This window comes from Marmota monax, unplaced genomic scaffold (assembly GCF_021218885.2).
Source record: "Marmota monax isolate L192 unplaced genomic scaffold, Marmota_monax_Labrador192_F-V1.1 WCK01_AAM20220418_F8-fsc00141, whole genome shotgun sequence".
Classification (NCBI taxonomy): domain Eukaryota; kingdom Metazoa; phylum Chordata; class Mammalia; order Rodentia; family Sciuridae; genus Marmota; species Marmota monax.
This window is the reverse complement of record NW_026692981.1, coordinates 1385946-1412597: the sequence shown is the minus strand read 5'-3', so window position 1 is coordinate 1412597 and position 26652 is coordinate 1385946. Positions and strand designations below refer to the sequence as shown.

Sequence of the window (26652 nt, the reverse complement as noted above, 5' to 3'; positions counted from 1 at the left end):
CTTAATGAGGTCCTAAGCAACTTAGCGAGTGTCTCAAAGCAAAAATAAAAACAGGCTGGAGACGTGGCTCAGTGGTCAAGTACCTCTGAGTCCAATCCCCAGAGACAAAAAGAAAAAAGGGAAAGGAAAGCAAAACCTCAAAAAGGAGGTCTGATTCTGACATCTTTACCAGCTGCTGGGCCTCTAGTGAGGAACCAGCCTTTGTAAAGAGGAATCTGCCCTGGTTCAGAGCATTTTGGCTCCCCATTTGCAAATGCTGAATATCAGATCAGCTGGATTCCTAATATTCTGTTGCAAGAACTTTTGATTTTCAGCTTATGCTGGACGTGTTCATTGCTTCCCTAGTACTAGTATGCCAAGAATCGTGTTAACAAGCTAACGCTTTTATAGAGCCTGGGAAGCCAGTGGGCACTTCCCCTGCCCCGTGTCACTCCTTTCCCCACGGTTCTTAGGGGACGTCGGGGTCTCCGTGTCCATGGTGAAATTAGGGAACTTGGGTTAGAGGTGGAAGCCAAGGAGAAGCGGCTGTGGGTCGTCCTGCACTTGAGTGCACTGCTCTCCCAGCCACAAAAGGAGCCTGGTCAGTCAGTCCCGAAAGCAGCGCTGGCTGGGGGATTGAGATGAGGATTCTAGTCCCAGCTCTTTGGCCGTCTTTTTAGCTTAGCATTTACTCTCCATTTGTCCAGTGATCAAAACCCTTCACAGTTGTCAAAATCCATGAGTCCAGATTATCCCTAGGGACCTCAGTATGTGCTTGTAGGTGCTTGCACATGTGTGTGCATCTGTGTTGTGGCTGCTGCACTGTGAAATGTGTAAAGTCACATCTTAAAACAGACAGCTTTGTGTTTAAGGCAGAAGGACGTGTGGCTCATAGTCCACCTTCAGATTTCAGCTATTGAAGTGTCAAACCTGCAGGGAAAACCACATCTGTGAAGATTCCCACCTTTTCCAGTGTTCGTTATTGTTTTTTTTTATTACTTGTGCATGTTCACTGAGCAGAAACACAAAAGTAGTTTTTGGCCAGAAAAATTCTAGGATGCTTTTCTGTTCTTATGAGTCATCTGTATTGAAAGGTTTACCTGGTGAGGTGTGTGTGTGTGTTTTCCGGGTGTGGAATGGCTTGATTCCTGTGTTCGTGTCTCCACAGAGGATGCCCCAGACTCTCCATCTGGTCCCAGTTCCCCTAAAGTCGCCCTTCTTCCTCCTGCCTTGAAGAAAGTGCCCATGGACAAGGACAGAGACGGCCAGAACAGCCCCCAGCCCAGCCCCCGCGTGTTTTCCCAGGAAGGTGAGAACTTTCTCTCTCTGGGTTTCTCTGTCCAAGGAGGGCAGTTCAAGGAATTAATCCTGGACTCAGCCGGTGTCTTGGGGCTCAGGTCAGCGTTAGGTCTTTGGAAGCAGAGCAGCTCCTTCGTTCAGGAACTCAAGCTTCCCAGAGGCCACAGGTCCTGCAGGTGTCCCCTGAGATGCTCCTCCATGGTTCCCAGCAGGTACGATTCTGGAACCTGATCGTGCTACCTGTAGATTCCTAGTCCCTGTTATTCCAAGGAGAGCGGCCTCTAGCTGTCGTGTGCAGCCGCTGCTCTGCAGTGCCCCCCTGGCCTGGGAGATGCTAGCCACCGTGCCTCCTTGCTCCCCAGATCCCACCGGGTCAGTTGTCAGGGGATGGTGTGGTTGGGGTCTCCATGGCACCTGCACCACACCTCTCCCACCTCCCCCAACCTCCAAACGCACAGATGGCTTTGTTCTGTCCATGGAAGGCGTCATTTAAATGCTGTCCCTCGGCCCCACCACCACCTACAGACACATCCTGAGCCACCTGCAGGTTCTCCATGTGGCTGGAGCGGCTCTTTATTTCACACGTGTTCCGTGCCCGCTCTGGCCCTGTACCTGCCTCAGCCTGTCGGGTTGAGGTTGACAGAAGGTGTTGCTAAGTCCTGACTTAGGGTCTTTGGTCCCCTTACAAAAATGACCCCCTTTCTCCACTTCATTCTGCATATTTATTTGGTGGGCAGAAGTCTCTCTCACCTATTGGCTGTCAATAAAAGAAGAAAGGGTTTTGACTGAAGCTGTTAAGCACCACTTTTGTGAAATAGAGAAACTAAAGCCACGCGAGTGGCCATTCCCCTAGTCTCCGCGAGGAGCGAACAGTCCCATTACAGCCGAAGCCCGTGGGAGACTCGCTACAAGGAAGAACCGTGCCGAGCTGGTGCAGGTGCCTGGGCAGCAGGTGTCCCCAGCAGCCCATTCTTGCCACACAGCCCCCAACTCCTGCCCTCATTGTCCCTCTTTCTGTAACTGCTGACTGCGTATCTGTTTTTAAGGAAGCTTTGACAAAACCTGAGAGTTTTACTGGGGAGAAACTGGGGGTGGGGAAGGCATAGGTACCATAACTGGGAATGTTCATCCTGTTAAAAGCCTTTGAGACACTGAAGGATTCAACCCCTACCTGCCCCCACAAAAGTCAGAAGGTTGAGTAAAAACTCGCTGTTAACAGTTTTGGAGTATGGTATTTTAAAAAAATATTTTAGTTGTAGTTGAACACAACACCTTTATTTTATTTATTTTTATGTGGTGTTGAGAATCGAACCCAGAGCCTCGCATGTGCTAAGCAAGCGCTCTACTGCTGAGCCACAATCCCAGCCCAAGTATGGTGTTTTCTACCAAACATTTTGACTGCCTGTGGATCATCAAAACAAAGCCTGGAGCACCCACCAGCCTTGGGTGGGAACAAGCTCGGAGCCGTCTAGTAGCAGGGGCACATGGATGGCTTGGCAGGCTGCCAGGAGGGACGCAGGCTGCGGAGCCTATGGTTCTGGTGACGTCCGGGGGCCCCTCCTCTCCTCTCGCAGTCGGTGGGGTGGCTCCTGCCCTCTTCCCAGTGGCTTGTTGGGCTGCTCTCCACGTGGGATCCAGACTAAACCAATATGCGAGGTCGGGTGGGATTCCACTCCAGCTGTGCTAGCTCTCTGCCCAGGTGGGGGGCACACCTGAGCTGCTGCCCTCGGCACTGCCTGTGCCCGCTCCCGTTTCCTGCTCCTCGTTCACACTGGTATTTCCTTTCTTTGTCCCCTGCCTCCCTGTGGACTAGCCTGCCCAGCCAACTTCTAAACAGGTAACTTCTGTGACTCTTCCGGATCATTCCACAGTGAGCATGATTTTCATCGGTCCATCGTGTAATCACACTGGTCGTGCTGGGGCTTTTCTGTAGGACTCTCGGGCAGACGCAGAGCTCACCTCATTTGTTCGCCATTTCCATCGCGTTGGCTTTGAATTCCACAGTTGGTGGGGTCTCTGCCAGAACCAACTGTGAGCTCCCTGAGTCCTAAGTCGGGTGGGTGATTTCACTTCTCATTGTGGGGTCCACATTGGTGTACTTGCTACTGAAGGGTAAAGGAACCCTTTTCCTGAGGAGTAGTGCATTCAGGTCATGACAGTAGAGGGAAAGGACCTCAAAACTGCACTGGGCCCTGAAGAAGAGGACATGAGTGCAGCTGGACATGGGCCACAGCAGCACCTGGCCAGAGCCTTCGGCTGCGCCACCCACCCCGGGGTTAACTGGCACTAAAAAGCACACGCTTCACTCGGGTGGCTCAGCTTGGCACGGCTCGGGGCTCTCAGCCTTTCCTTATTCTAATGGCAGCAGGATGGTCCTTGTATTTGGGACGATAAAGTACTGACCCGGCAATCCAAAGCTAGAGAACCTTATGAGAGGGTCAAGTTACCCCGGGGACTTGGCCATTCGAATTTTTGTGAGCGAACAGGTTTATTTTTATATTTGGGGGCTCTTCCTTTTTACCTTTCTGTTAAGTTCCGAGTGGGCATGGGCAGGGACTCTGAGAGGACTAGTCTTCCCCTTGGAGGATGCTGGCCCAAGCCCTTGACTATTAAAGGAAAGATCAATAGGAAGCCCTGGGTGCAGACCCCGGTCACATGGACATTTTATGATTCACCATGAAAGAAAAACACCTGGTAGTCCAACACTCAGGAGCAGTTGATCTCTTTTCCAGCACTTGCTCCTAAGACCTGTGTCTTCCATTTGGCCCTGTAGCAAAGTACGTCCCGTCTGTTCAGGTGAGAACAGGCCCCGAGACAAAAGGGAGGCCAGTCTCAGTTCGGCCTTAGCCCCACCCTCCAGCGGGAAGGTTCTAGAGCACACGCTGCTGACCCTGGGAGGAGTCATCCATTATGGTTGAACTGCTGCTCGTCTCCCTGGTTAACAACTTTTATAAACACGACTCGAAGTATTGTGTAGAGGAAACGTTGACATCATATGAGAAGAACACAGAGACATTCTGAACAGGGAGGAACAGGGAGATGCCGTCAAGGACCTGTGCCCTGGAGTGAGGCGTGGTCTTCCTGTCCACAGGGTCAGGGTTGGCAGGCTGTGTCCCTGCTCCGGGGGCAGGTGTGTGGCCAGCAGCTAGTGCAGCTCCGTGCCCTTTGCCCCCCTCCTGGCAGAGCTTTCAGAACATAAGGTAGTGGCAGTGACCTTACGACAGGATGAGTGTGTTTGCAGAAAGGTAAATCGTGCTCCTACCCGAGCCCTCCATCGCACAGTCGACTTCCTGTGGCACCTGCGCTTCACAGCCCCGCGAGTCCCGATGCCTGCAGTGGGCACTGTGGCTTGGAGAACTCTGCTTGACGCAGATTTAAGAGCAGGATGGTGGCTCGTGCCTCCTCAGCACCACAGGGTTGGAAGCCTGCTTCTCAGCAGGTGCTCTCCCGGCTGGGGTTCTGACGCACCCCGGCCAGCTGCCGGGTGGCGGTAAGGACCCCACCACAGCGCCAGCAAGACAGCAGGTCCCGCAAGCACAGGGCATCCTGTCTGGGCCAGGTCGCAGTGGCCTCACCCTCTTGTGTTGTTTTCGTGGTGTTCGCTCGCAGAGCGAGGGCTCCATGCTGGCGGCCTTGGCCCGGCCCTGTGCTGTCAGAGGACTTCCTGAGCGGACTGGCCTGCAGACACAGTTAGAAGAACTCTCCTTTTCACAGTGAATCCCTGCTATTGCCAAGAAGGTCTCTGCTAACTTCAGTCACAGAAGCTACACGAGTCACACCTAAGGCATTTATCTCCTGAAGAGCACTGGTTACTTTTGAGCATGTATCGTCAAAGTCTCTGTCTCTGTATTGCCCCTTACGGTAAGGACACATGAGGTCACGGAGATGTCTCCAGATCCTGAAGGTTACCTTGGAGCTGTTGTATCTGCTGACTCTATCACTTACTAAGACTCACCTTTGGTGCGGTGGTCCTCCTTCAAGGACCACTCATTCCACCCAGAGGGACCACCCCACTAAATCCTCTAGGCCTCGAGTGAAGGCGACAACAGGGCCACCCAGGAAGGCCCAGTCCCAGGAGGGCAGGGGGGTTCTGCTGCTGCCTCAGGCTTTCCCTGACCTCACTGGCTTCGGGTCCCCCGTGATGGGCTGCATCAAATTCTGATGGAATCAAATCGGACCATCTTATGTTAGTTCTTCTGCCCTAATTTCTTGAAAAAACACCAAAAAGTAATTCTTGCAGGAGCTTCAGCTGAAGTCATTCTGTGTCTGATACGTTGATTTTGTTGTGTTGGTGTGTAGCCTTGACTGTCTTCACATAGCCGTCTGCTTTCTGAATAGATCCTGGCCCAAAACTAGCATTTATCAGAGCAGTGAATGAAACCTTGGTGTTTAATTTCTTTTAAGTCTTTTAAGAACATCTTTGTTTACACTAAAACAGCTTTCTTAATTTCCTAAATCATGCTTTTGTGAAACAATTATTCTCAAAGCATGCTGCATATTTTTATCATGACTGCTGAGTTTTAATTACGTGGCTATTTTACTATTGGTTTGACAGATAAAATGCTTTATCTCTTTTACTGGAAATATTTGTAACTGCATCTTTTGAATTCCATATCATTTTCTCTCTGCCATCTAATTATAAGCTATGATATCTTCATTATCACATGTTCTATTTTCTTGAAGAAAACGGTTGCTTTTGTTTGGCTTTGTGTGTGTGTGGTTTTGGTTTTGGTTTTGGTTTCCAGTGGTGCTGGAACCCAGGGCCTCATGCCTGTTGGGTGGGCTCTGCCACGTGCTGCACTGGGCCTGGCTTTATGTGTTACCATGGAGCCTTCTGGCTCCGCAGCCGGTTGCAGGACTCCTTCTGACTACCACTTGCTTCTTCTGTGATCCAACCTTAGGTCTGTCCTAGAGTCCATAAGCCAGTTCTCTCTTCTACATTTTATCCCCAGATCCAGGTTTCATGTCCCCTGTAGGAATTCTTCAAGAGAGATTTAGCAGTTGGTTGGCATTTTTGGCTGTTGCTAGAGAGAATAAAAAATCAGTGCCAACTACTGAGAATTATTTTAAGGTCATCAGAATGTTTTCCTTCTGGAAAATATGGATATTAGTGGAGCTTACAGTGGAGAAAAATTTTCATAGGAATCTCTGGTTCTCAGTTTATGTGCATATTTCAGGAGGTTTAAAATCAGCATGTATATATTTGCATATATACATATGCAAAGTCGGATCATCTTCAAAAATGGCAGACTTCATCTTTGAGCCTCTCCACACAGTTATTGCCCCATAAACAGGATGTGAATATGCACGCAGGTGTTCTCGTTGAATAAATTATCTGTTCATTTACTTGAGTGTCCTTTATCAACTAATAGTGCGTGGAATAGTAATTAACACAGATACAAACACATGTACAGAAACACTCTGGCATTAACCACACAAGTGCTTGCATTGAAGAAGTGTTCCAAAGCAATCTGATTTTTTTTAACCTCTAAAATCAAGCTGCCTAGGAGGAGGTCTGTCTGAATTAGTAAAAAGTGTAAATTCTATAAATGTTTTTAAAATAAATTCTGAAGTTTTAAGTTTCAAGCAGACATTATTCTACTTAGACCTGCCTTTAATGGAAGCCTGACCAAACTGACTTCCATAGAATTGTAATTAGCCTCTTAATTATATGCAGTCACATAGATGCTCCCTAGGGGCTGGAAAACACACTCGACAGGAACATATCTCCTACACAAGGAGATATGTTCCTGCATGAATCAGGCTGGAGGCGGGATCCCAGTGCATTAGCTGTGTGACTAGGTCTTTGGCCTCCTCATTTCAGTTTTTCTGAGTGGTGCCCACCTACAACGCTAAGGACATGCCAGCCTGGTCTTGGGCTCACTATCACATGCATTCACAATTGATTGAATTTAATCAAAGAAGAATGAGGATTTTTTTCTCGCTCTGATGCTGGAACCCAGAACCTGGCGTATGCAAGGCAGTGCCTTCCCCTGAGCTGCCCACCAGCCCCTGAGTGAATTTTCACCATGTCACCCCACAGTAAATGCTTGAGCAGCCTCTTTGTAATAATGTGCTGTTTTTTCCTCTTGGTAACTGTGTTAGAGAAAGTGCAGTTCTGTCCTTGTGACTGGCACTGGCTCTGCATCACTCACAAGTGTGAACTGGGCGACCTTTACCTTTCCTCCTACTCCACCTGCTGTTCCGCTGTCCCCGCCCTGCAGGACAGGGTCAGTGACCTGAACTCTGTGGGCCACTCCTGTGCTGCACCTCTCTGAATCCCAGCCTGTTGCCATAGTGACCTGGCCCAGGGGCCTAGTTCGGTTTCTAATCTATGAAATAAGCATCGTTGGTTACATGAGTTTCCCTGCTCCCGAGTCATCTCACATACGTGAATTGGACCTCAGATTTCTGGGGAGCCAAAATATTGATGAAAAGTTTGATTATTGTTTTAATAGAAGGATTAGAGAAAAAGTTTGCTCTGAAGCAGATCACCATATTTATTTCTTCCCTTGAGGCTGTGGTGTTGGAAGTTGGTTGAGTCGTTTGACGTAGGACGATGACTATGTCAAATGGTTTATTGGTTTAAAATACAGTGAAACCGATTTCTAGCAAGTTTCACAAGTGGTGCTCTGCTTTGAAGTTGAAGGGCTTGCCAAGCCTCTCAGGCTGTGGGGTGCACGACTTCCCTGCTCCCCAGTCTTGGCATCACTGGGGCTGAGAACCTGCAGGATCCGAACGAGAGTCAGATTGGTTTTGTGACAAAGCACAAAATATCTGCAGACCATATAGTAATCTTCTTTTTGTGAGTGTAGCTTAACAACAACTTTCAAAAGACCAATCACACAAGGACATTTAATTTTTTTCTCCCAGCACAAACTTAAAATGAAGAACAATGATAATATTTGTTCATTGTATTCTTCCCCATCTGAGGTTTTTGTCAAAAGCTGTGGGGCAAAAAGGAATCAAAATTATTTTTTATTTTAACTAAGATTTGAAAAGATTTTTTTCTTTCCAGAATTTTGGATGATTTCAATTTATTTTTTTTTCTTTCTTTTAATTTCAGTTTAATATCATTAAATGAAAATTTGAATTTTCATTCCAATTATTATCCAGAGACCAGAACCTGGCCCTGTCGATCCTGTTGGCAAGTGCGATAATATGTTTGTATTTTGACCCTTAGGTTTAGTGAGTTTTCACTTCCTGAAACTCAGTTCAATGAGTTAAATATTTAAATAGAGAGCTCCTGGAAAGAGGAATTCTTTAGCAAAAACAAAGTGATCAGAAGCATCATGAGTTCTGTGGCTCTTCCTGATAGAAGTGCTGTGTTCCTGTCTGGAGTATTTAATCTTCTGAGTAATGAGGTGACTGTGCTCTTCCTTCTACTTGCTTCACAAAGGGTGTAGGTTTGGTAGGTCAGCTCCACGGTGTCTGCACAGGGGACATGGTGACTAGCATCTGTCAACCCCTGAGAGCCATGGGGAGCACAGCAGCAGAGTCTTTCCTGGGCTACAGTTGACAAGAAGCCATGATCAGTTGGAAAGCACATGGACTTGCGAGTAGCAGCCTGGGCCCCGATCCTGGTCCTGAGGTCTACAGAACCCTGCCTTACAGGGTCACCGAGCAGCAGCGTCGAGCAGAGAGCTCCCGGCACAGCAGGAACTCAGTGCCGCTGACGGCGCTCCCATGGCTGACTGTGAAGCCCCAGCCCGGCATTACCTGTGATTGGAATAGTCCACAAAGGCCATGACGCTCTCACCTGGAGCGCTGGCTGATCAGCAGTGTTGGATGCGTTTTCACAGAATTGTCAGAATAAAAAGAGTTCATTTCCTAGAGAGTGAAGCTGAGGTTTTCTGAGACCCATAAAGGTCTGAAAGAGATTCCTGAGGCCTTTCCTGATATCCTGTCCTTGAGCCGGATCAGCCAACCCTAAACCACCTGCAGAAAGTGCCCAGTGGACACCTGTCCAGCCGGTACCCTCTCTGCTGCTGCCGCTGCGACTGAGGTGCCACCTGGTGCCCAGCCTCAGTGGGTTGTGGCTTCCCCTTCTCCTTCACCTTGGTGTGGTCACCTTGGGTTCTCCACCACATCTGTGAGAGGGCCACCCTGTCACAGGCATGGTCTTGCATGCCTCTGTGGCGTGAGTGTTTCTGGGTCTGTTCCTCTGTTTGGAATCCACCCGGAGTCTCTAAGCATAAGAGCAACTTTGCTGTAAGGAAGTTGGCCCCAGCCCACTGCCCTGCAGGCACACTCAAGGCCCCTGCCGTCACCCCACTGCGGCCAGCCCCTACTGCTGCAGGTACTAACTGTTCCGCTTCCTTGCCTTTCAATTCCAGTTTCTAGGAGAAGCTGGGGCCAGCAGGCCCAGGAGTATCAGGAGCAGAAGCAGCAGCGGCCCTCCAGTAAAGACGGCCCCCAGGGCAGCAAGTCAAGTGACTCGGGAGAGGAGGCCGAGAAAGAGTTTATTTTTGTGTGAAGGTCCCCGGGCAGAGTGTCACTGTGCAGGTGCGTGTGGCCCTCAGAGAGGAGGGCGCCTCCTCTACTCTTGGTGCTCTCTTCTTTCTTCTTCCTCCTTTCGGAGCATAACAACAGATCCATTCCTGGTCTCAAAGCACACTTCTGGTCTTCCCGCCCTTCGCACTGGATTCTAAACCTTGCTTCACAAGCTTTCAGCAAAGGCCAGCAGTTATTCCGTGGGCCCTCCTTGAACTTCTCTGAGGCAGCTACAAATTGCCCTGCAAGATGAGTCTTTGGAGGTCAAAGGCGTAGCTGGACACACACGCACAGGTGCTCCACCAGGAGACCGAGGGCACTGCCGACCGTGCCTGTCAGATCTGCACATGACTGGATAGAGCGGTTTATTCTTGATGTAAGCATTGCACATTGTAATTATATTAACAGAGCACACTAATAAATAATTTGTATAAATTATATTTATTAGATCTTGGTATGGTTTTTACATTCTCCCATGGGGAACTTCTTCCTTCCTGAAGTGGAATTGTACATTTAAAGGTTAGTTGGTGGCCTTCGGGTGCCATCAACAAGCACAGCTGAGAACAGAGTGAGCTTGGTCCATGTGGATTCTTCCATGTGCCCAGATCAATGTACATATTTGATTGGAATGAAGTTTTATGAATATTCATGTTTTGGAAGGCCTTTAATTTCTGCTGCATTTTAGGTTTTAATGTGTGGTTTTAAGAGAGAATACTTTGACACCTGTAAAAACAAATCAGAATACTACTCTTTTATAAGACATTTCACAAATATTCACTTGCATTACAGGCTGAAAGTATTTTATTCATATGTATATTTATACCAATAAAATGATTTTACAAGCGGAATTGTTACCTTCTGTGGTTACTTTTTTAGTTAGGATTAGCTGGTGCTGGGGAACTTGAAACTTTGTTTCTAAAAATCTAGAGTATTCACAGTGCTCAGATAATCCACCAGCCTGGGGACCATTGCCTTCAAAGTGGACATAACTTGCTAGTTCTGCCCCTCTGCTCTCACTGTGGGGAAAAAAGAATGTACCAGAAGGGTGTAGAATTGAGTGGAGTCCTGGTTCCACTGACTCAGGTCCGGGGTCATGTGAGCCATGCTGTTGGAGTGGAAAGTGAGTTGAAGAGGCGCAGAGTGGTCGTCCACTGGAAGGAACTCTTAGAATGTGGGACTGAGATCCGATTCCTCACCCCCTCCCCACCATGCTGGGGAGCCTGGCGTGTGAGCAGGGGCCCCGTGACGTGGACGCAGGACCACCTCCTCCAACAGTAGCTCTGCTGTCATCACTGCCGATGGGACCCACACCTCCACTGGCAGCCAGAGTGGGAGAAGCATGAGGCAAAGACAAGTGGGTGCTGGGCAGGTGGCAGGCCTGGGAGGGTGACCCACCCCCCAGCTGAGTGATAGCCCATGGAAGGGGCAGTCATTCTGTTTGGGATGCAAAAGCCTTAAAGGAAGTAACATTGGTGCTAGGCCTTGAAGCAATGCTTTTGCAAGTGCCAGACCATGTTGGGCCCTTCCTTGTAACCTTAGGATGCAGGTGTGGCCCATGTTACCCCCTGTGAGGCAGGTGTGGCCCATGTTACCCCTGTGATGCAGGTGTGGCCCATGTTACCACCCATAATGCAGGTGTGGCCCACATCACCCCCTGTGATGCAGGTGTGGCCCACATCACCCCCTGTGATGCAGGTGTGGCCCACATCACCCCCTGTGATGCAGGTGTGGCCCACATCACCCCCTGTGATGCAGGTGTGGCCCATGTCAGGTCAGGGAGCCATGGAGATGCAGGAGTGCTCTGGCTCAGAGCATTACCTGGGAAACCCTGGCAGAGAGCACCTGCTGTGAGCAAGTCCTCTGGGCTCCGCAGAGGAGCTGTTCTTGAGGAGGGACAGAGAGGCCCGTGACCAGCCTCTGCTGCTCCAGTGAGGGTCAGAACCAACTCTGCAGTGGAGCAGAATTGCTGCGAGCCACGGCCGAGTCTGTATGGCCCCTGGCATTTTGCCAACAGTATTGATTGACAGGCGAGGCATTACTATCCGCCTCTGCCGCAACTTTTGAGTTCTCGCACTATTTTGGAGTTCTCATGGGGATTTCCGGGGATAACGCCAAGGTCGCGGGTTCGTTCCCCGTACGGGCCACCAAATGCAGCAGTCTGGCTGGGCACAAATCAGGAGCCATTGAAGCAGGAACAAACTTTATTTTTAAACTGCAGGAAAACACTTCACACAGCTCCCGGGGAATCCTCCCTAACGCGCCAGGAGGCTTGTCTAGGAACCCCCAGCCGGAAATATCTCTCCCGGAAATCCCTCCTCCTGCACTTCCCCAACCAATGGGAACTCTCGGGGAATCCCCGGAAATCCCCATGAGAACTCCAAAATAGTGCGAGAACTCAAAAGTTGCAGCAGAGGCGGATAGTAATGCCTCGCCTGTCAATCAATACTGTTGGCAAAATGCCAGGGGCCATACAGACTCGGCCGTGGCTCTCAGCACAGAGTAAGGTGAGATTCTCAGGGAGGCGAGAAAGCTCGGATGGACAGCCCAGGAAGGAGAGGCAGGCCCAGAGCCACCACCGAGCGAGAGCCATGACTTGTTCCCTCTGGTGATCAGCAGGGGCTGTCCTGAGAGCCATGACTTGTTCCCTCTGGTGATCAGCAGGGGCTGTCCTGAGAGCCATGACTTGTTCCCTCTGGTGATCAGCAGGGGCTGTCCTGAGAGCCATGACTTGTTCCCTCTGGTGATCAGCAGGGGCTGTCCTGAGAGCCTTGACTTGTTCCCTCTGGTGAAAAGCAGGGGCTGTCCTGAGAGCCTTGACTTGTTCCCTCTGGTGAAAAGCAGGGGCTGTCCTGAGAGCCTTGACTTGTTCCCTCTGGTGATCAGCAGGGGCTGTCCTGAGAGCCTTGACTTGTTCCCTCTGGTGATCAGCAGGGGCTGTCCTGAGAGCCTTGACTTGTTCCCTCTGGTGAAAAGCAGGGGCTGTCCTGAGAGCCTTGACTTGTTCCCTCTGGTGAAAAGCAGGGGCTGTCCTGAGAGCCTTGACTTGTTCCCTCTGGTGAAAAGCAGGGGCTGTCCTGAGAGCCTTGACTTGTTCCCTCTGGTGATCAGCAGGGGCTGTCCTGAGAGCCATGACTTGTTCCCTCTGGTGATCAGCAGGGGCTGTCCTGAGAGCCATGACTTGTTCCCTCTGGTGATCAGCAGGGGCTGTCCTGAGAGCCTTGAGGAGCACGTTCAGTGGGGGCATGGTGGATGGACGGCCTGCTGGCCTTTGTGCCTCTGCAGTGGTCCTGAGGCCAGCCCCACTCTCCGCTGCCAGGTCGTCCCTGCCCACGCGGGTCTCCTCCAAAGCAGTTGCTCAACACCGTGGGCTGCACCACGGTCCTCACTCCTCCGACTCCTCTCACGGGTCAGCCTGGGGCTCTGACGGCGCTCCCTGCACTCCTTCCGTCTCTCAGGAATGGTCCCCAGGAGGGTGCCTGCAGTCTCTGGCTGTCCTGGCCCACTCTTCCATGTCTTGTCACCCTGATCGATCCAACAAGGATGCAGGGGAGGGTGGCTTTATGGTGTGTCTGCTGAGCTGGAGACTGGTGGCCCCTTCCTCAAAGCATGGGGCTTGCTGTTGGCTCTGTGAGTACCTCAGCTAGGACCCATAATGTGTCTCTAGAAGGTTCCCCAGGACAGAGAGTGACCAAGTGACTTCTCAAGCTTCCTTAGGACCTGACAAGCCAGATGCCACTGGATTACTGTTATGCCTGTAAAGTGCCAGTGGGGGTGAAGGGTGATGTGGCCTCTGGGAGCCCAGTGAAGGTCAGGTGGAAGGCCACAGCCACGAGGAGCCGTGGGTGCCCAGAGTCCACCAGACGGACCACGTCACCAGGAGCCACTGAGGGAGCTAGGGCCGCAGCCTCCTGGAAACCCTCGGACCGTATGAGATTTTCAAAAGCACCGTTAGGAGGGGCCAGGGAACCTTCTTGTAACCCTAAACCACAGACACAGCAGGATTTTCCTGTAGAGATGTGCAAAGCTCAAACGAAGAATATGGATTCCCACCCATCTCTGGGTAGGTGGCAGGGCCAGGATAACCCAGAAGTCACGTCTGCTTTTCTGGGATGTGTGTGTCACACGACTTCAGCGAGCACTCTGGTCTTCCCGTGTCTTTCTCTCCGTGGTCTAACATGGCTTCTTTGGGAGTCTGCTTGGTACAGACCAGGCATCTGCCAGGTGTTGGAGAGACCTCAGTCGAGTTTGGCCACTGAACCCAGAAGGAAAGTACTGGACACCTGGCTTGTGGGGGGCGGGGGGGGGGGGACAGCAGCCAGCAGTGGCTTGAAGGTCAGGACCTTGACCCTGCCCTCATCTCCCAGGACAGTCAGCTTCCCTTGTTGATAGTCACCTTAACCTCCATCTGTGAAATCCTACTGTTCTCCATGAGAAAAACCTTCTGCAGCTGAAAGGGCAGCAGATGAGCAGCAGCAGAGGAGGAGGACATGACACAGGAAGTCTGGGCAGGCAGCTCAGCCCTGATGCTTCAGCGGAGCATGGAACCTGCCCTCACTCCCAAGTGGAGACCCTTGAATGGATTTTCATTCAGCGCTTTTGTTACCTGCCGCCTTGAAGGCACTGCCCGCGGTGGCTTCGCAGTGAAAACTGTGTGGCGTGGCGATCATTCCTGGTCACACGAGCAGGAACAACACGCCTTCTCCTGCAGTGGGAGCGCTGGTCGGAAGGCTGTAGATCATGGTGCTGATGCTCACCTCCCTCAGACCCTCACTCTTTCTCTGCCATGTTCGGGGTCCTGCTCTTTGTTATCCAAATGGACACTGACCTTCCTCAGTTCCCGAGTCCAGAGCCCAACTCCTTGGCCATGCTACCCAAACCAGAGCAGGGACGCAGACAGGGAAGGCAGAGGGCAGTGGAAGGAGGAGGAGAAGGGATGTTCCTTCATGGTTTTTGTCTTTCCTCCCAAGTTTTGGCAGGACCCAGCCAAACTGCAGCCACGCCTCAAGGTGCTGGCCCTTGTCTCTCTTCCCACGATGGGACGGCGCTACCAGCACGCAGCTTCATACAAGAGGTTCGTAGCATAGAAGTTAACTAGTGAGATCAAAATAAACACACAAAACTCAATTTACCTTTTTCTTTGACCAGGTCTGAGACGGCTCCCCCTCTGGCTCCTGCCTCGAGCCACCTGGTGGGGCAAGGAGGTTTACACAGACTAGCAGGAGAGAGAGAGAGAGCACGCCAGGGAGTGGCCTTTTATTGGGGAATAAGAAATTCAGGGGAAAATTCCATTCAATGAAGGTCGAGGGGGACAGCATTCCAAGGTCAGGGTCAGTGATTGGTCTCAGGGTCAATGGTCAGTCACACCCCCACACAGATGGGCTCTCGCACCTAAAGAGGGTGGGGATTAGTTCCAACACAGTTTAGCCAGAAGCCTCACACCCAATCAGGGAGGTGCCCAATCACGTGCAAGAATGGCTTCCCACACCCCGCAAACCAGCAAACCCTCTGCCTGGTGAGCTTCACATGTCTCACCCCAGCCACCTGCCACTCGGCTTGCAGCACACAGCGTGGGCAGAGAGCAGGGCAGTCTGGGCTCACGGAGAGGCCCACACTTGGAGCTGCTGAGGTGAGAGCCCTGCAGTCTGCTGCCACATGCCGACGTGGAGGGGGGTTTGGTTTCTCTGCATAGACGTGACTCCACTGCTCTGGGCCATGGTGCCGCAGAAGAACCTCAGGCAGAAGGAAGTGGTGGAGGAAAGTGGCTCAGGACACGCACAAGGACGCAGAGAGAGAGAGAGAGAGACTAAGCTCTGCTCATCAGGGACAAAATATACCCCAAAGGAACCCACCTCCTGCAGCCACACCCTACCTGCCTAATTACCACTCAGGTCATCCCTATCAATGTGCTGGTAGGTTGCATCTCTGATAAGATAATCACTTCACCTTTAAATTTTCTTGCAGTGTCTCACACACGAGCTCTTGGAGGACACCTCAATCCAAACAGCCACGGACATCCAAAACTCCCTGTGACCAAAACAGGTGATTCGTCATGTTCGAGCTGCCATGTGCCCTGCCCAGAGATGACACAATCAAATCATGGTACCTGGAGAGGTCTCCAGGGTTCATAAGATCCACCTGTCACTGGAAAGAGGGGGCCAGAACTGCCACAGCTTCCCGTTTCTGTGGAACAGAGTCAGTGAATCTGGCCAGAGTTCACTGAGCTGGCCTTGCTCCACCCCAGGTGAGTTGATGGGACCTCGGTGCCCATGCTTACCAAGGAAGAACCCGGTTTTCCCCTCTGGGTGAGAGGGCAGAGAGGGCCACTTGCAAACAAGGACATGGTGTGTTGGCCTAACTTCTCAGCTCAGGGAGGCCTCTGAGCCATAGCCAGACCCCTGTGGCCTGGGCACACTTGGCTGGGGAGAAGGACTCGCCCAGCGGCTGCTGATTTTCAAAGCTGTAGAAGGCATCTCCTGCAGGCCACAGGTGGGGCAGGATTCAGGGCACTTGCAAGCTTGAACTAGGTAGGAAATGACATCTTCTGTTTGGTGACCTCATTTGCAATACCGCGTGTCCTTCAGTGATGAATGCCGTGGTCCCTCAGCATGGGGGGGGGGGGGGAACTGGTTCCAGGATACCTTTCCCTGACGGATATCAAAACCCACGGAGACTCAAGTCCTTTATATGAAATGTTGTAATGTTTGTGTCACCTACAAACACCCTCCCATACACTTCAAATCACCTCTGGTGTCTGTACAGTACTCAGTACACCGTAAACGCCGTATAAATGATGGTCAGGCTTACTTCTTAGGGAACAGTGACAAAAGAAAAAAGCCTGCGCTTTCAGTATGAACATGAGTTTTAAATTTTCACTGCTGTCTGGAACCCATGGGCACAGAGGGCTGGCTCCACATGCGACAAACCCCAGTGTATTAACAGTGCCCGGGGCAGTGGAAACCACAGATCTTTCCAGGTAAGTTATAACCGCAGCAGGAATTGCGAAGCATCTATATCCAGGCTCATCACAGCTGCAACACCGTGGTTTCTGAGACCCCCCCGCCATATCATGTTATTGAAGAATTAATAGAGAAGTGCTTCACTGACAAATTAATATTTGTTTTAAAATATTTTTAAATTATACTTCAATATGATCAGTTTCCTTCATAGGACTCTCTCCTCTTTTATCCACACAGCATCTCCATTCTGAGGAGCTTCCCTGGACTGTCAGCTCGCATGGGGGCCATGATCCAGCAAGGGCGGGAACAGCTCCAACAGCTACCAGCTGTGGCTGCAGGGCAGGACTGCAGGACTCTCACAGACGTTTCTGGAAACGAATGGGAAATGCATATTCCTTTTTGTCACCCTCCAAGCCACTTTCTATCCTCACACGCAGCGTGTGCCCCAGGAATACCTCTCCGTGGTTCTGAAGATGCATAGTTTATTTCAATTCTATTTAGGAGACAGAGGTCCCCAAAGTTGGGACAGGAGCTCCTGTCAGTGCAAGGCTTCCTCCTCGAGGCCAGCTGGGAGAGAATGTAGATTGGGCTCAGCTCTGCCACCTGCTGCCCCTGGCCAGACAAGATGGCTTTCCTCCAGCCAGGAGCAGTGAGCGGCCTCTACCCCGAGGGGGCCAGGAGGCTGTTTTAAAATGCAGTGTGGTTGTTATTGAGGTACGGTGAAGTCACCAGGCCAGGAGGCTGCTGTTGGAAAGATGGTTGGTCACTCAGTTCCCAAGAGGCGTGGGCATGCCCTGCCACAGGGCTGCAGGGGAAGCTCCAGGTCTGCTCAGTCGACAGCAGCAACTGGGGGGACTGTGGGCAGGACCTTTCGCAGTGGGTCTTGAGGAGGAGTGGATGTGGCTGGGCCCTTAAGTTTGGAATGGCTGATTTGGATAACTCCATTGGACTGGGGGGTCGAGTGCTGTCCCAAGTTCTCTAGGGTCTGTCCCTGAGTGATGAAGGAAGAGACAGAGTGAGAGCCACACACGCTCAGGCAGGTCGGATGGACGCTCATGGAGAGGTTCCTGCATACTTCTCACTCCCTCTAGGGATGGCCTGCCCTGGGAAGTGTAGTCCCTTCTGAGGCAGCAAACCCCAAGATGTCAAAGCACCAGAATTACAGGAAATAAAGGGGCGTGGCTGATTGAGAGGCCATGAGATGGCTGCCTGGGGGAAGGGCACACTGGGGAGAGACTGCCCTGCAGACAGTAGAACGAGCTCATCTCCCATCGTGGAGATCAGAACCAGGATGGGCAGAGCCTACTGCCACTCAGCTAGAAAGAGGCCTTTCAGGTACCTTCCTGCAGGCTCCCACCCTCTACCACCCCGTCCTCCAGCCAGCCACAGGTGGGAAAGGAGCTCAACTTTCCTGGTGCCGTGAGTCCCCAGTGCCTTGGTGGTCTTTGCATAGGAGCAGAGGGTGGGAACCAGCACCCCAAGAGGGCTTAGGTCCCTAAGGAGTGGCTGGCCGACTGGGTTGGGCCTGATCAAGCAGGAAAAGCAAGAGGCACACCCACTCTGGGGTCGTCGCACATGTGGCTCACCCCCAGCAGGACTTGCAAACCGCTCCAACCTCCATTAACTAAAGACACATCTGCAGCACCAATGCGTTCAACTGAAACAGGGAGGAGAGATTTAAACAAGAGTCCTGGGAGCATGGACGTGATAATTAGATCGATTCTTCCTGGATGGAGCAAGGGGAAGAAACTTCCATCTTGCAAAATCTAATTTCACTTAATTGAACACTAGTGTGAGGCTGGCTCTCCAACACTCCCAAAAGGCAGACAGGCAAGACCTGAGGTGAGTGGCAGCCCAGCGGCCGGCACCCTGCCGTTAGCATTGATGCACAAGGAGCCAGGGGCACAACCCACTCCAGCCAACGTGGACTTCTAGAAAATTCTATAGCAGCAGCTGCTTTGAAATTCCAAGTGTTCAGGCTGCAGAGAGCAAGGCTGAATGACCACTGTGGTCTACGCGTCCACTTTGACTGTGGACGAGGCGGGGTCCATTGCTACAGGACACGATGCATTGTGGATTAAGGGAGGGGAATGAAATGGGTCATATTGTCTTATCCCTTCCCAGTGAGGTCCACTTAAAGAACCAAGCCTTGTGCCTGAGGACTGGAGGGACCACATTGTCTAGTCACAGCACGAAACTCAGCATTCCTGCCACTGGACCTGTGTCACCAACTGACTGCAGCCCTTGGCTGCGTGGAACCTGGCTTAGGGGCACATTCCCCCTTCTCTCCCTCCCTCCTGAAAACATCTGAACTCTAAGCCAGGCTTCTCACTACCAGTTATGGTTCTCATTTTGTTACCTGTTCAATATCTGTTGAGCACCGTAGTTTGGATCTGGTGTGTCCCACAAAGACCGATGTGTCAAGGCTGGGTCCCCGGCTCAGTGACATTGGGAAATGGTGGAGCTTTTAGGAGGTGGAGCTTGTGGGAGGCCATAGGCCCCTGGGACCTGCCCTCAGAGGGGTTGTGGGACCCTGTTCTCTTCCTGTTTCCACTTTCACTTCCCACCGCGGGGTGGACAGCCCAATCTCTACATGCTCCCCACCATGATGTGCGGTCTCTCCACGCTCCCCAAAGCAACAGGGCCAAGTGTCCGTGAGCTGGAACCTTCAACACTGTGAGCCAAAGTGAATCTCCCCATGTTGTGGGTTGACGGCCTCAGGTATTTGTTATAGGAATGGAAAACCAACTCGGGCACCTCTCATGCACTGGACAATGGTCTGAGTGCCAGCCTGGTAAGACAGAGCCCCCATCCTGTGGCTCACAGAGCTCATTTAAGGAGCAAGAAAATAAATGAATAAATGACGGGGGTCAGCATTCTGCACGGCAAGGGAAGAGTCGGTGCCCACCTGGGCACGAGAAGGCGAATTCTAGTCATTTCCCATTAATCTGTGATGGCTGGAATTGCAGGCCTGGCCTCCCTTCCTGTGCTCACTGCCTGCCTTTCCTGGAGGGCTACAGGGGCCTGCCCTTCTCATTTAGCCCCTGGGCATTTCCTGGCCAGAGGGAGGGTGCATTGGGAAGGTTTGCCCTGCCCTCTCCTAGAGAGCAAACTGGGCCTCCATTGGCAGAGGCTGGGGAAGTTAGGTTCTAGAAATGTCCAGGAGCTCAGTAGCTTCTCCCAGTGCCACGGCCACCTCCTCCACTCCACAAGCCCTGGGCTGTGGCTCTCCACTACATGCCAAGCACAGCTCAGAAGCCTCCCTCTCCCTGGAAGCCACTGGCCCAGCATCACCACAGACCTCTCCCTCTGGGGCTCAGCCTCTTGGCAACGTTTCCACTGTGGCGAGAGGTGGATGAGGGTCCTGGACCCTTTTAACTTGAGCGTGACATTCTGTTTCTTTCCACTAAATCACAGTGGCTTCCTACTCCCAGGGGTCCTCCACTGGCTGTCCCACAGCGCTGCGGTGCCTCTTCATGGCATATGCCAACACGGGGTCTTAGAACTTGTGTTTCTGCCGTTTGCGAGTCTTTACACTCTTATCCACAGTTCTCATGGGAAGAGGCAGATGGTGGGTGGCTTCTGAAAGGCCTGTAGGAGGGTGGAGAAGGTGATGAGACGGCAGGACACCTCTGAACGCTGGCCATGTTCAGGCAATGGCACCCTTCTCACTCGTTCAGTCACCAGAGCAGCCCTGTGGAGAGGTAGTATTATCGCCCCCATTTACAGACACGAAACTTAGGGCCCACAGAGTTTGTATAACTTACCCAGGGGCATGCAGCTCATGGCCCAGGCAGTCTGTCACCAAAAACACATGCTTACAAGTACCATGCTCTGCCGGGATTGGTGAAGAGCACAGGCAGGTGAGTCAAGCTTTACCCTGCAGCTTGCAAATATAAAGGGCAGCCTGTCTCCTGCAGTGAAAAAGCCCTTTCCTATCGGGGGTCCTGTGTTGACCACACTCCAGGTGAGCACAACTGGGCTTCCTGTACCCCTGGGCATCGAGATCACACAGTGGAGGGTCATAATAGGAGGACCCATTCACAAGGAAGTCTACTTCCTTACCACCAGGAGTCCCAGGGGCCCAGAGCAGCCCAGCTGGAAAGAACTCTGATTGTAGCTTCAATGTCAGTCACATGTAGAGAAGGTGCATTCAGCAGCTACGCAGGTGGCAACCAGAGGAGCCCATACTTTTCCTACCCCAAGCCAGAGGCTGGGCATCATCTCCTTTGTGGCCAAGTCTGGATGAAGGATACCACAGCTGCTAAGCTGAGGCTGTTCCTTAAAGTGCTTTCTGTGGCATCCTAGAGAAAGGGTCCAAGTGCCTACCTTCTCCTCAATAATGACAATTGTCATTATCATTTTTATTGTCAGTGCAGGGAATCCCCCGACGTTTCGGATGCACACACAGTGGTGATTCTGTGAGCAGGGGAGAGAAGGGGTGTGTATGTCAACAGAACCCTGCCGGAGCACGGCACCTGTCCCTTTGCTGGCATCAGGGGTGTGCCAGCTGGCATGTGGAGCCTGGAAGAAGTGGCCTGGCTTTTCTTCCACGGTGTAGGAGGTATCCAGAGTGAAGCTGGGCATCGGGATCACTCTAGTGACCAACAGCTCTGCTACCTGCCCTCAGCATGGTCTGTGTTCTGGGCTCTGGAAAGTGGTGGTGCCGAGTGCCTGGTGTCTGCCAGGGAGAGCTACTGAGAGCCTGATCTTCTTGTTCCTGATGAGGCAGCTGTCATTTTAGACGGGATGTGAGCAGAAGCCGTGATGCACATGATGCACAGCCCTGAGTACTGTGGGTAGTGGAGAGCTGCTGGCCTGAGACCACAGACTGCCCCTAACCTGCAAGCACAGAGAAGGGATGAGTGAGAATAAAACGTGCACTCGAGGCGGCTGCTGGAGTTTGAGTCATTTAAATCCACAGGTGATGCTGTGGTTTCCTGGGTTGTCTCCAGAACCAGGCAGGAGCTGACCCCCAAAGTCTTAATGGCATTAAGATGGTAGAAATGTTAGACTACAGCGTTTAGAGATGGCTCTATGGCAGGGGGTAGGCTAGATACAGGACCTAGGGTGAGCCCCAGTGATCGAATCCAGTGGCTTTGTAAGGAAAGGGACACTGTTAACTTTTCACATTGATCACTGCTGTGCTAAGGCATGATAGTTAAACCTGGAAAAAGATGCAGATGACTGATAGAAGCCAGGTCATGAAAGAGTCTTTGGGAAGAAACTATCAAGAACTTTCGATTAAGGTGATGGATCAGCAGATGCAAGGAGCCCAACTTCTCATCCTAATACTCAACACCAAGATCCAGGAGCCAGAGAGGGCTTGTCTCATCCATGTGTGTGTACGAGAAAAAGACCTCCTGCTCTGGCTACAGGTTTGCCCACCCACAAAGCTGCCTCCACAGACAAGGAGGCAAGCGTGGGTTCCCACAAAGGTGAGCCACAGGCGAAAATTACCCAGCCATCTGAAGTTGTGAAAGTACTACAGCCCAGGGACAGTAAAGCAATCTGAAGGAGACAAATAAAGATGCCAGACAGTAAATATTAACCAAGAAAAAGAATCCACAAGACAAAGCCAGGAATTTATTCAAAAAGAATAGGTCTTTTGTTAAAAGTCAGAAAGATGATGGTGAGGCAAGGTGGCTGAAAACTCTTTACAATGCCTGGTTTTGAAAGGCAGGCTGGGTTGGCCTTCCAACCTGTTTTGGCAAAAATAATAGTGATGCTGTGTAACTTACGAGGCTGGGCCTTAGGGCCTTTTCGCTTGCGTGTTTTCTCTTAGAAGTGTTCAAAAACAAGGTGTTCAATGGCCAGTGTAAGCACAGTGAGGAGGACTACGTGGATAGGTAGAAGAACCACCGTGAGGGAATTCTGCCTGAGAAAGATGGGCCTAAACACCAAGCACCCACATGGGCAAGCAGAGTCCACTCAGCAGATTGGGACCAGGGGAAGGAAAATCACTAAGGGGAAACATCAGTGGTCAGGGTGATCTGGCTAAACTGGTCTAATGGGATTTTTGCTAAGGGCAGGCACAAGTGGCCAGACTTTACCTGGGAAATGGTGGGGGGTGAACACAATTGTACATGGAGGGCAATGGGAGATCCAGGAGGGGTGGGGCTCTCGGGAAACCCACAGCAGTGTTTTGTTAAAACTGGATTTTATAAGAAGTGCACAAATGGAGCCAGAGGAAGATCCGGGAGTCTGACTTCAAGTGCCAAGCAAGGACTCTGAGTCCAGCCATGAGAAGCTCAAGGGCCCGTGCAGGGGCTGCAGCCACTGCCAGCCAAACAACAACTGCCAAAAGGAACAGTGATAAGCCTTCCCTGCTGAGCCCAGGCCAAACTGCAGACTGAGCAAGTCAATGAGAGCCATTTTATAAACCGCACAGCAATAGATAACTAAAAAAAATCATAAAGGCCATCAGTTGAGATGCATACCTGGATCACATAGGAGTTCGGTTTGGATGCAGTGGACTATGTCCATTTTCCCAAAGTTTCTTTTGGGTGAGTTCCTAGGGCAGACACCTGGCAGGCCTTTGAGGCAGGGAGTACAAGGGAGACAGAGCAGGAGCAGGGCACACAGCGATAAGGAGAAAAAAATCTAGCAGTAAGAAGACACAGCTGAAAATAGCAGCCAAGTCATCCTGTAAGGGGAAAAGGTTTCACTGCTACTGCTTCATAACAGGAAGGTTTATCATTATCTAAGCAATAAACTTGCATCTGACACTATTATTTGAAGCTTCATATGTATTACATGTTATTCACAGGGGAAAAAAAAAATCACTCCATATATATACTTGACACCAATCCTCTCCTTTTCCCCAATGGCTGACATCCCTTCTGATTGCTCAGTGCTGTACCACACCCAGAGTAAGGCATCAGGAGGGACCTGCTTGTAACAGGTGGTGAGGTAGAATGAGAAATTTACTGTTGGGGTTTTGAAAGAGAAAGAGGTATTATCAATAGAATCAATCTGTGGAAATATTTTAGGGGGAAAAATGAAGTTTTAATTTAGACATAGCAATAGTCTTCAGTGACGTGGTGAATTACCAAGAAGCAGAGACCAGAGGTAATAACCAGTTATAGTCTCTTTATGGGCTCTCAATTATGTGGCAGAGCACTTACTCAGTGATAGCAGCTGTGTATTTAACTGAGAAGCCTGGCCAGAGACCCATGAGCCCTCAGCTTAACTCCATGGCACGACTTGATGGTCAGAACATGGCAGGAAATACTTGGCCCATCTATGGCTGCAGATTTACCTAGGCTGCCTACTGGTGGGGTTATGATCAAGTGGCACCCAGCACTTGCCCAGCCTGCTCGCTCAGGATGAGGTGGAGCCATGGGTACAGGTGCATAGCATTAGACCCGAACTACCAGAAGCTCAGCAGAGTGGCCTTAGCCTCAGGGTTCCCCAAAGATTGGGACAGTGGGGAGGGGGTTCCTAGGTAGGCCCACTAGGAGATAATAGTGGATACCTGCTTGTTCCCTTCTCAAATCTCCAGTCTTAAACATCATGGTAGGGGTGGGGTGGGGTTAAGACTCACACTGAGTTGGGCTACCTTAACAAAATGCCAGACTTATCCTCAACAGTTAAGGAGGCTGAAAATCTACCGACAATGAACCCTACCAATTTGGCAGAAACGTCTTTGACCTGCCAATGGCCACCTTCCACTGTGATCAGGATATCTGGTAGCCTCTATGTGGACACCAAGAGTCCCAGTTACGTTTAGTCTTCACTGCCCTGGGGGGTTAACCAGCAACTCAGTTCTCCCAGGGCTGCTGAGTATATCCCACTTAAGCACCTGAGCAGTTAAAACACACAGCACCTAACCCACGAAAATTACCTGTCCCCAAGTCTCATGGAAGCTTGGGAGATCCAGACACTGGAGACTCAGCAAGTGAAGAAGCCATAGAATCCACTAATGAGAATACCTAACCAGGAACACTCCCAGGTAGGGCAACAGTTAGCTCCGTATTATCGTTGCAGCTTTTAAGGTAAGTGTCACAGCTCTGTCGGTGAAGAAGTAGAAGTGTTGCAGCTCTCGCCCCTCCTCAGGAGGAGTGTTGCAGCTCTCGCCCCTCCTCAAGCTCTCGCCTCTCCTCAGGAGGAGTGTCGCAGCTCTCGCCCCTCCTCAGGAGGAGTGTTGCGGCTCTCGCCTCTCCTCAAGCTCTCGCCTCTCCTCAGGAGGAGTGTTGCGGCTCTCGCCTCTCCTCAAGCTCTCGCCTCTCCTCAGGAGGAGTGTTGCAGCTCTCGCCCCTCCTCAGGAGGAGTGTCGCAGCTCTCGCCTCTCCTCAGGAGGAGTGTTGCAGCTCTCGCCCCTCCTCAAGCTCTCGCCTCTCCTCAGGAGGAGTGTCGCAGCTCTCGCCCCTCCTCAAGCTCTCGCCTCTCCTCAGGAGGAGTGTTGCGGCTCTCGCCTCTCCTCAGGAGGAGTGTTGCGGCTCTCGCCTCTCCTCAAGCTCTCGCCTCTCCTCAGGAGGAGTGTTGCGGCTCTCGCCTCTCCTCAGGAGGAGTGTTGCAGCTCCCGCTTCCTCAGAAGTGTTGCAGCTCTCAGTTACCACAACTCTTTTACGCCGGAAAAACAGCACAGCTTCCCCTCTTGAGGAACAGAAGATACCTCTTTAGTATTTGATCTTCCACACAAGGCTTGACTGGGAAACACCACAGCATATTAAGGCGGCCCACTCCAATGCCAACTCCCGAAGAAACGACACAGAGAAGCCGGAACCTCCGTTGACGGGAAGAACGACTTCAGATTGCCCCCGTGAAGGGGCTTATATAGCGCTTGGGTCAACGTGATTGGTCCAAATTTATGCTAATAAGGTTTTGAAAACGTGCTAACGCTATTGGTCAACATGTATGCTAATGAGGTCTTGGGAGTGCTAACGCTATTGGTCAGCTCTTGAGACGACTCCTCTCCTTTACCCTGCCCCTCTTCAGTTGTTCTCGCCTCGGTTGCTTCTATCGCGGGGTTTGAGCCACCGTCGGGCCGCAGGTCAGCCGGCCCTCGCTGGCCTCAGCCCTGGCTCCCTGCGCTTCAGGCTCATGGCAGCAGGGCACGCTCCCCAGGGCCGTGACCTGCGCGCCAGTCAGCCTGGTCTGCCCCTCTGGGGCAAAGTCTTGAGTTTATTTTGGCCTTCACGTGCCCATCTGAGTTCTGCCTTGGCGAAGGAAGGGAGTGTCCTTTAACGGTTGCGAACAGAGCCGCAGGCTGGAGGCATAACTTTCTCCTGAGGTCACACCTTGTTTAAATGCTTATATTGCTTCCTTCTTCCTTCTTTGCCCAGAGGTGCCAAGGAGCCAGGCTTTTAGACAAAACATAAATTTATTCTTGGAGTGAAGATATTAACCACGGGTCAACTCTGCTGCTCTCTTTGGAGACAACATGGAAGTTTTCTTTTTGGGTACCAGGTGGAACTCGCGAAGCCAGATCCCTAGCTCCATTTTGTGCTTCCCCCAGCCTGGAAGTATTTAGTATGCAGATTTGCCACATTTAGGCCAGGTAACGTCAGCAAAACAACATGCCATCTCTTCAGATACATATTGATGCATCCCTCAGCTTCCTCAAAGGCAAACCTCTGAACAGTGCCTTCTTTGAGGCGTGCAGTTAAACTCAGAGGCAGATGATCCCAGGGAACAAATGAACCCTTGTTTCCTCCCCTTGAGGGGTTTTGTTTCTTTTGTGATATTGGGATTGAGTACAAGACCTGATACGTTCAGGCAAGTGCACTCTACCAGTAAGGTACACTCACAGCCCCTGCTAAGTCTGGCTGTACCACCGAAGTTTGAATATACTTCTAGAAAAATATTAACCTTTCTCTGAAAAGAAGTTCTTCTCTCTTGACATGCCCTGCCCAAATGCATTCATTGTTGGGAAAATACTTCTTCCTCTTTTCAAAGTGTCCCTTCAGTCCCAAGCAGGGAA

The 26652-nt window shown here is 51.3% G+C and overlaps 1 protein-coding gene across 4 annotated transcripts in view; it reads left to right on the top strand.

The window, feature by feature from the left end:
- The window catches only part of Carmil1 (capping protein regulator and myosin 1 linker 1), a 237699-nt gene extending 227080 nt beyond the window's left edge, over positions 1-10619 (top strand). For all 4 annotated transcript variants that reach the window (XM_058582007.1, XM_046452369.2, XM_046452370.2 and 1 more), the window contains 2 exons: positions 1148-1288; positions 9615-10619. In XM_058582007.1, the coding sequence (XP_058437990.1) occupies positions 1148-1288; positions 9615-9754 (281 nt within the window). In that variant the 3' untranslated portion in view covers positions 9755-10619. The remainder of the gene's footprint in view (positions 1-1147; positions 1289-9614) is intronic.
- The last annotated feature ends 16033 nt before the right edge of the window (positions 10620-26652 follow it).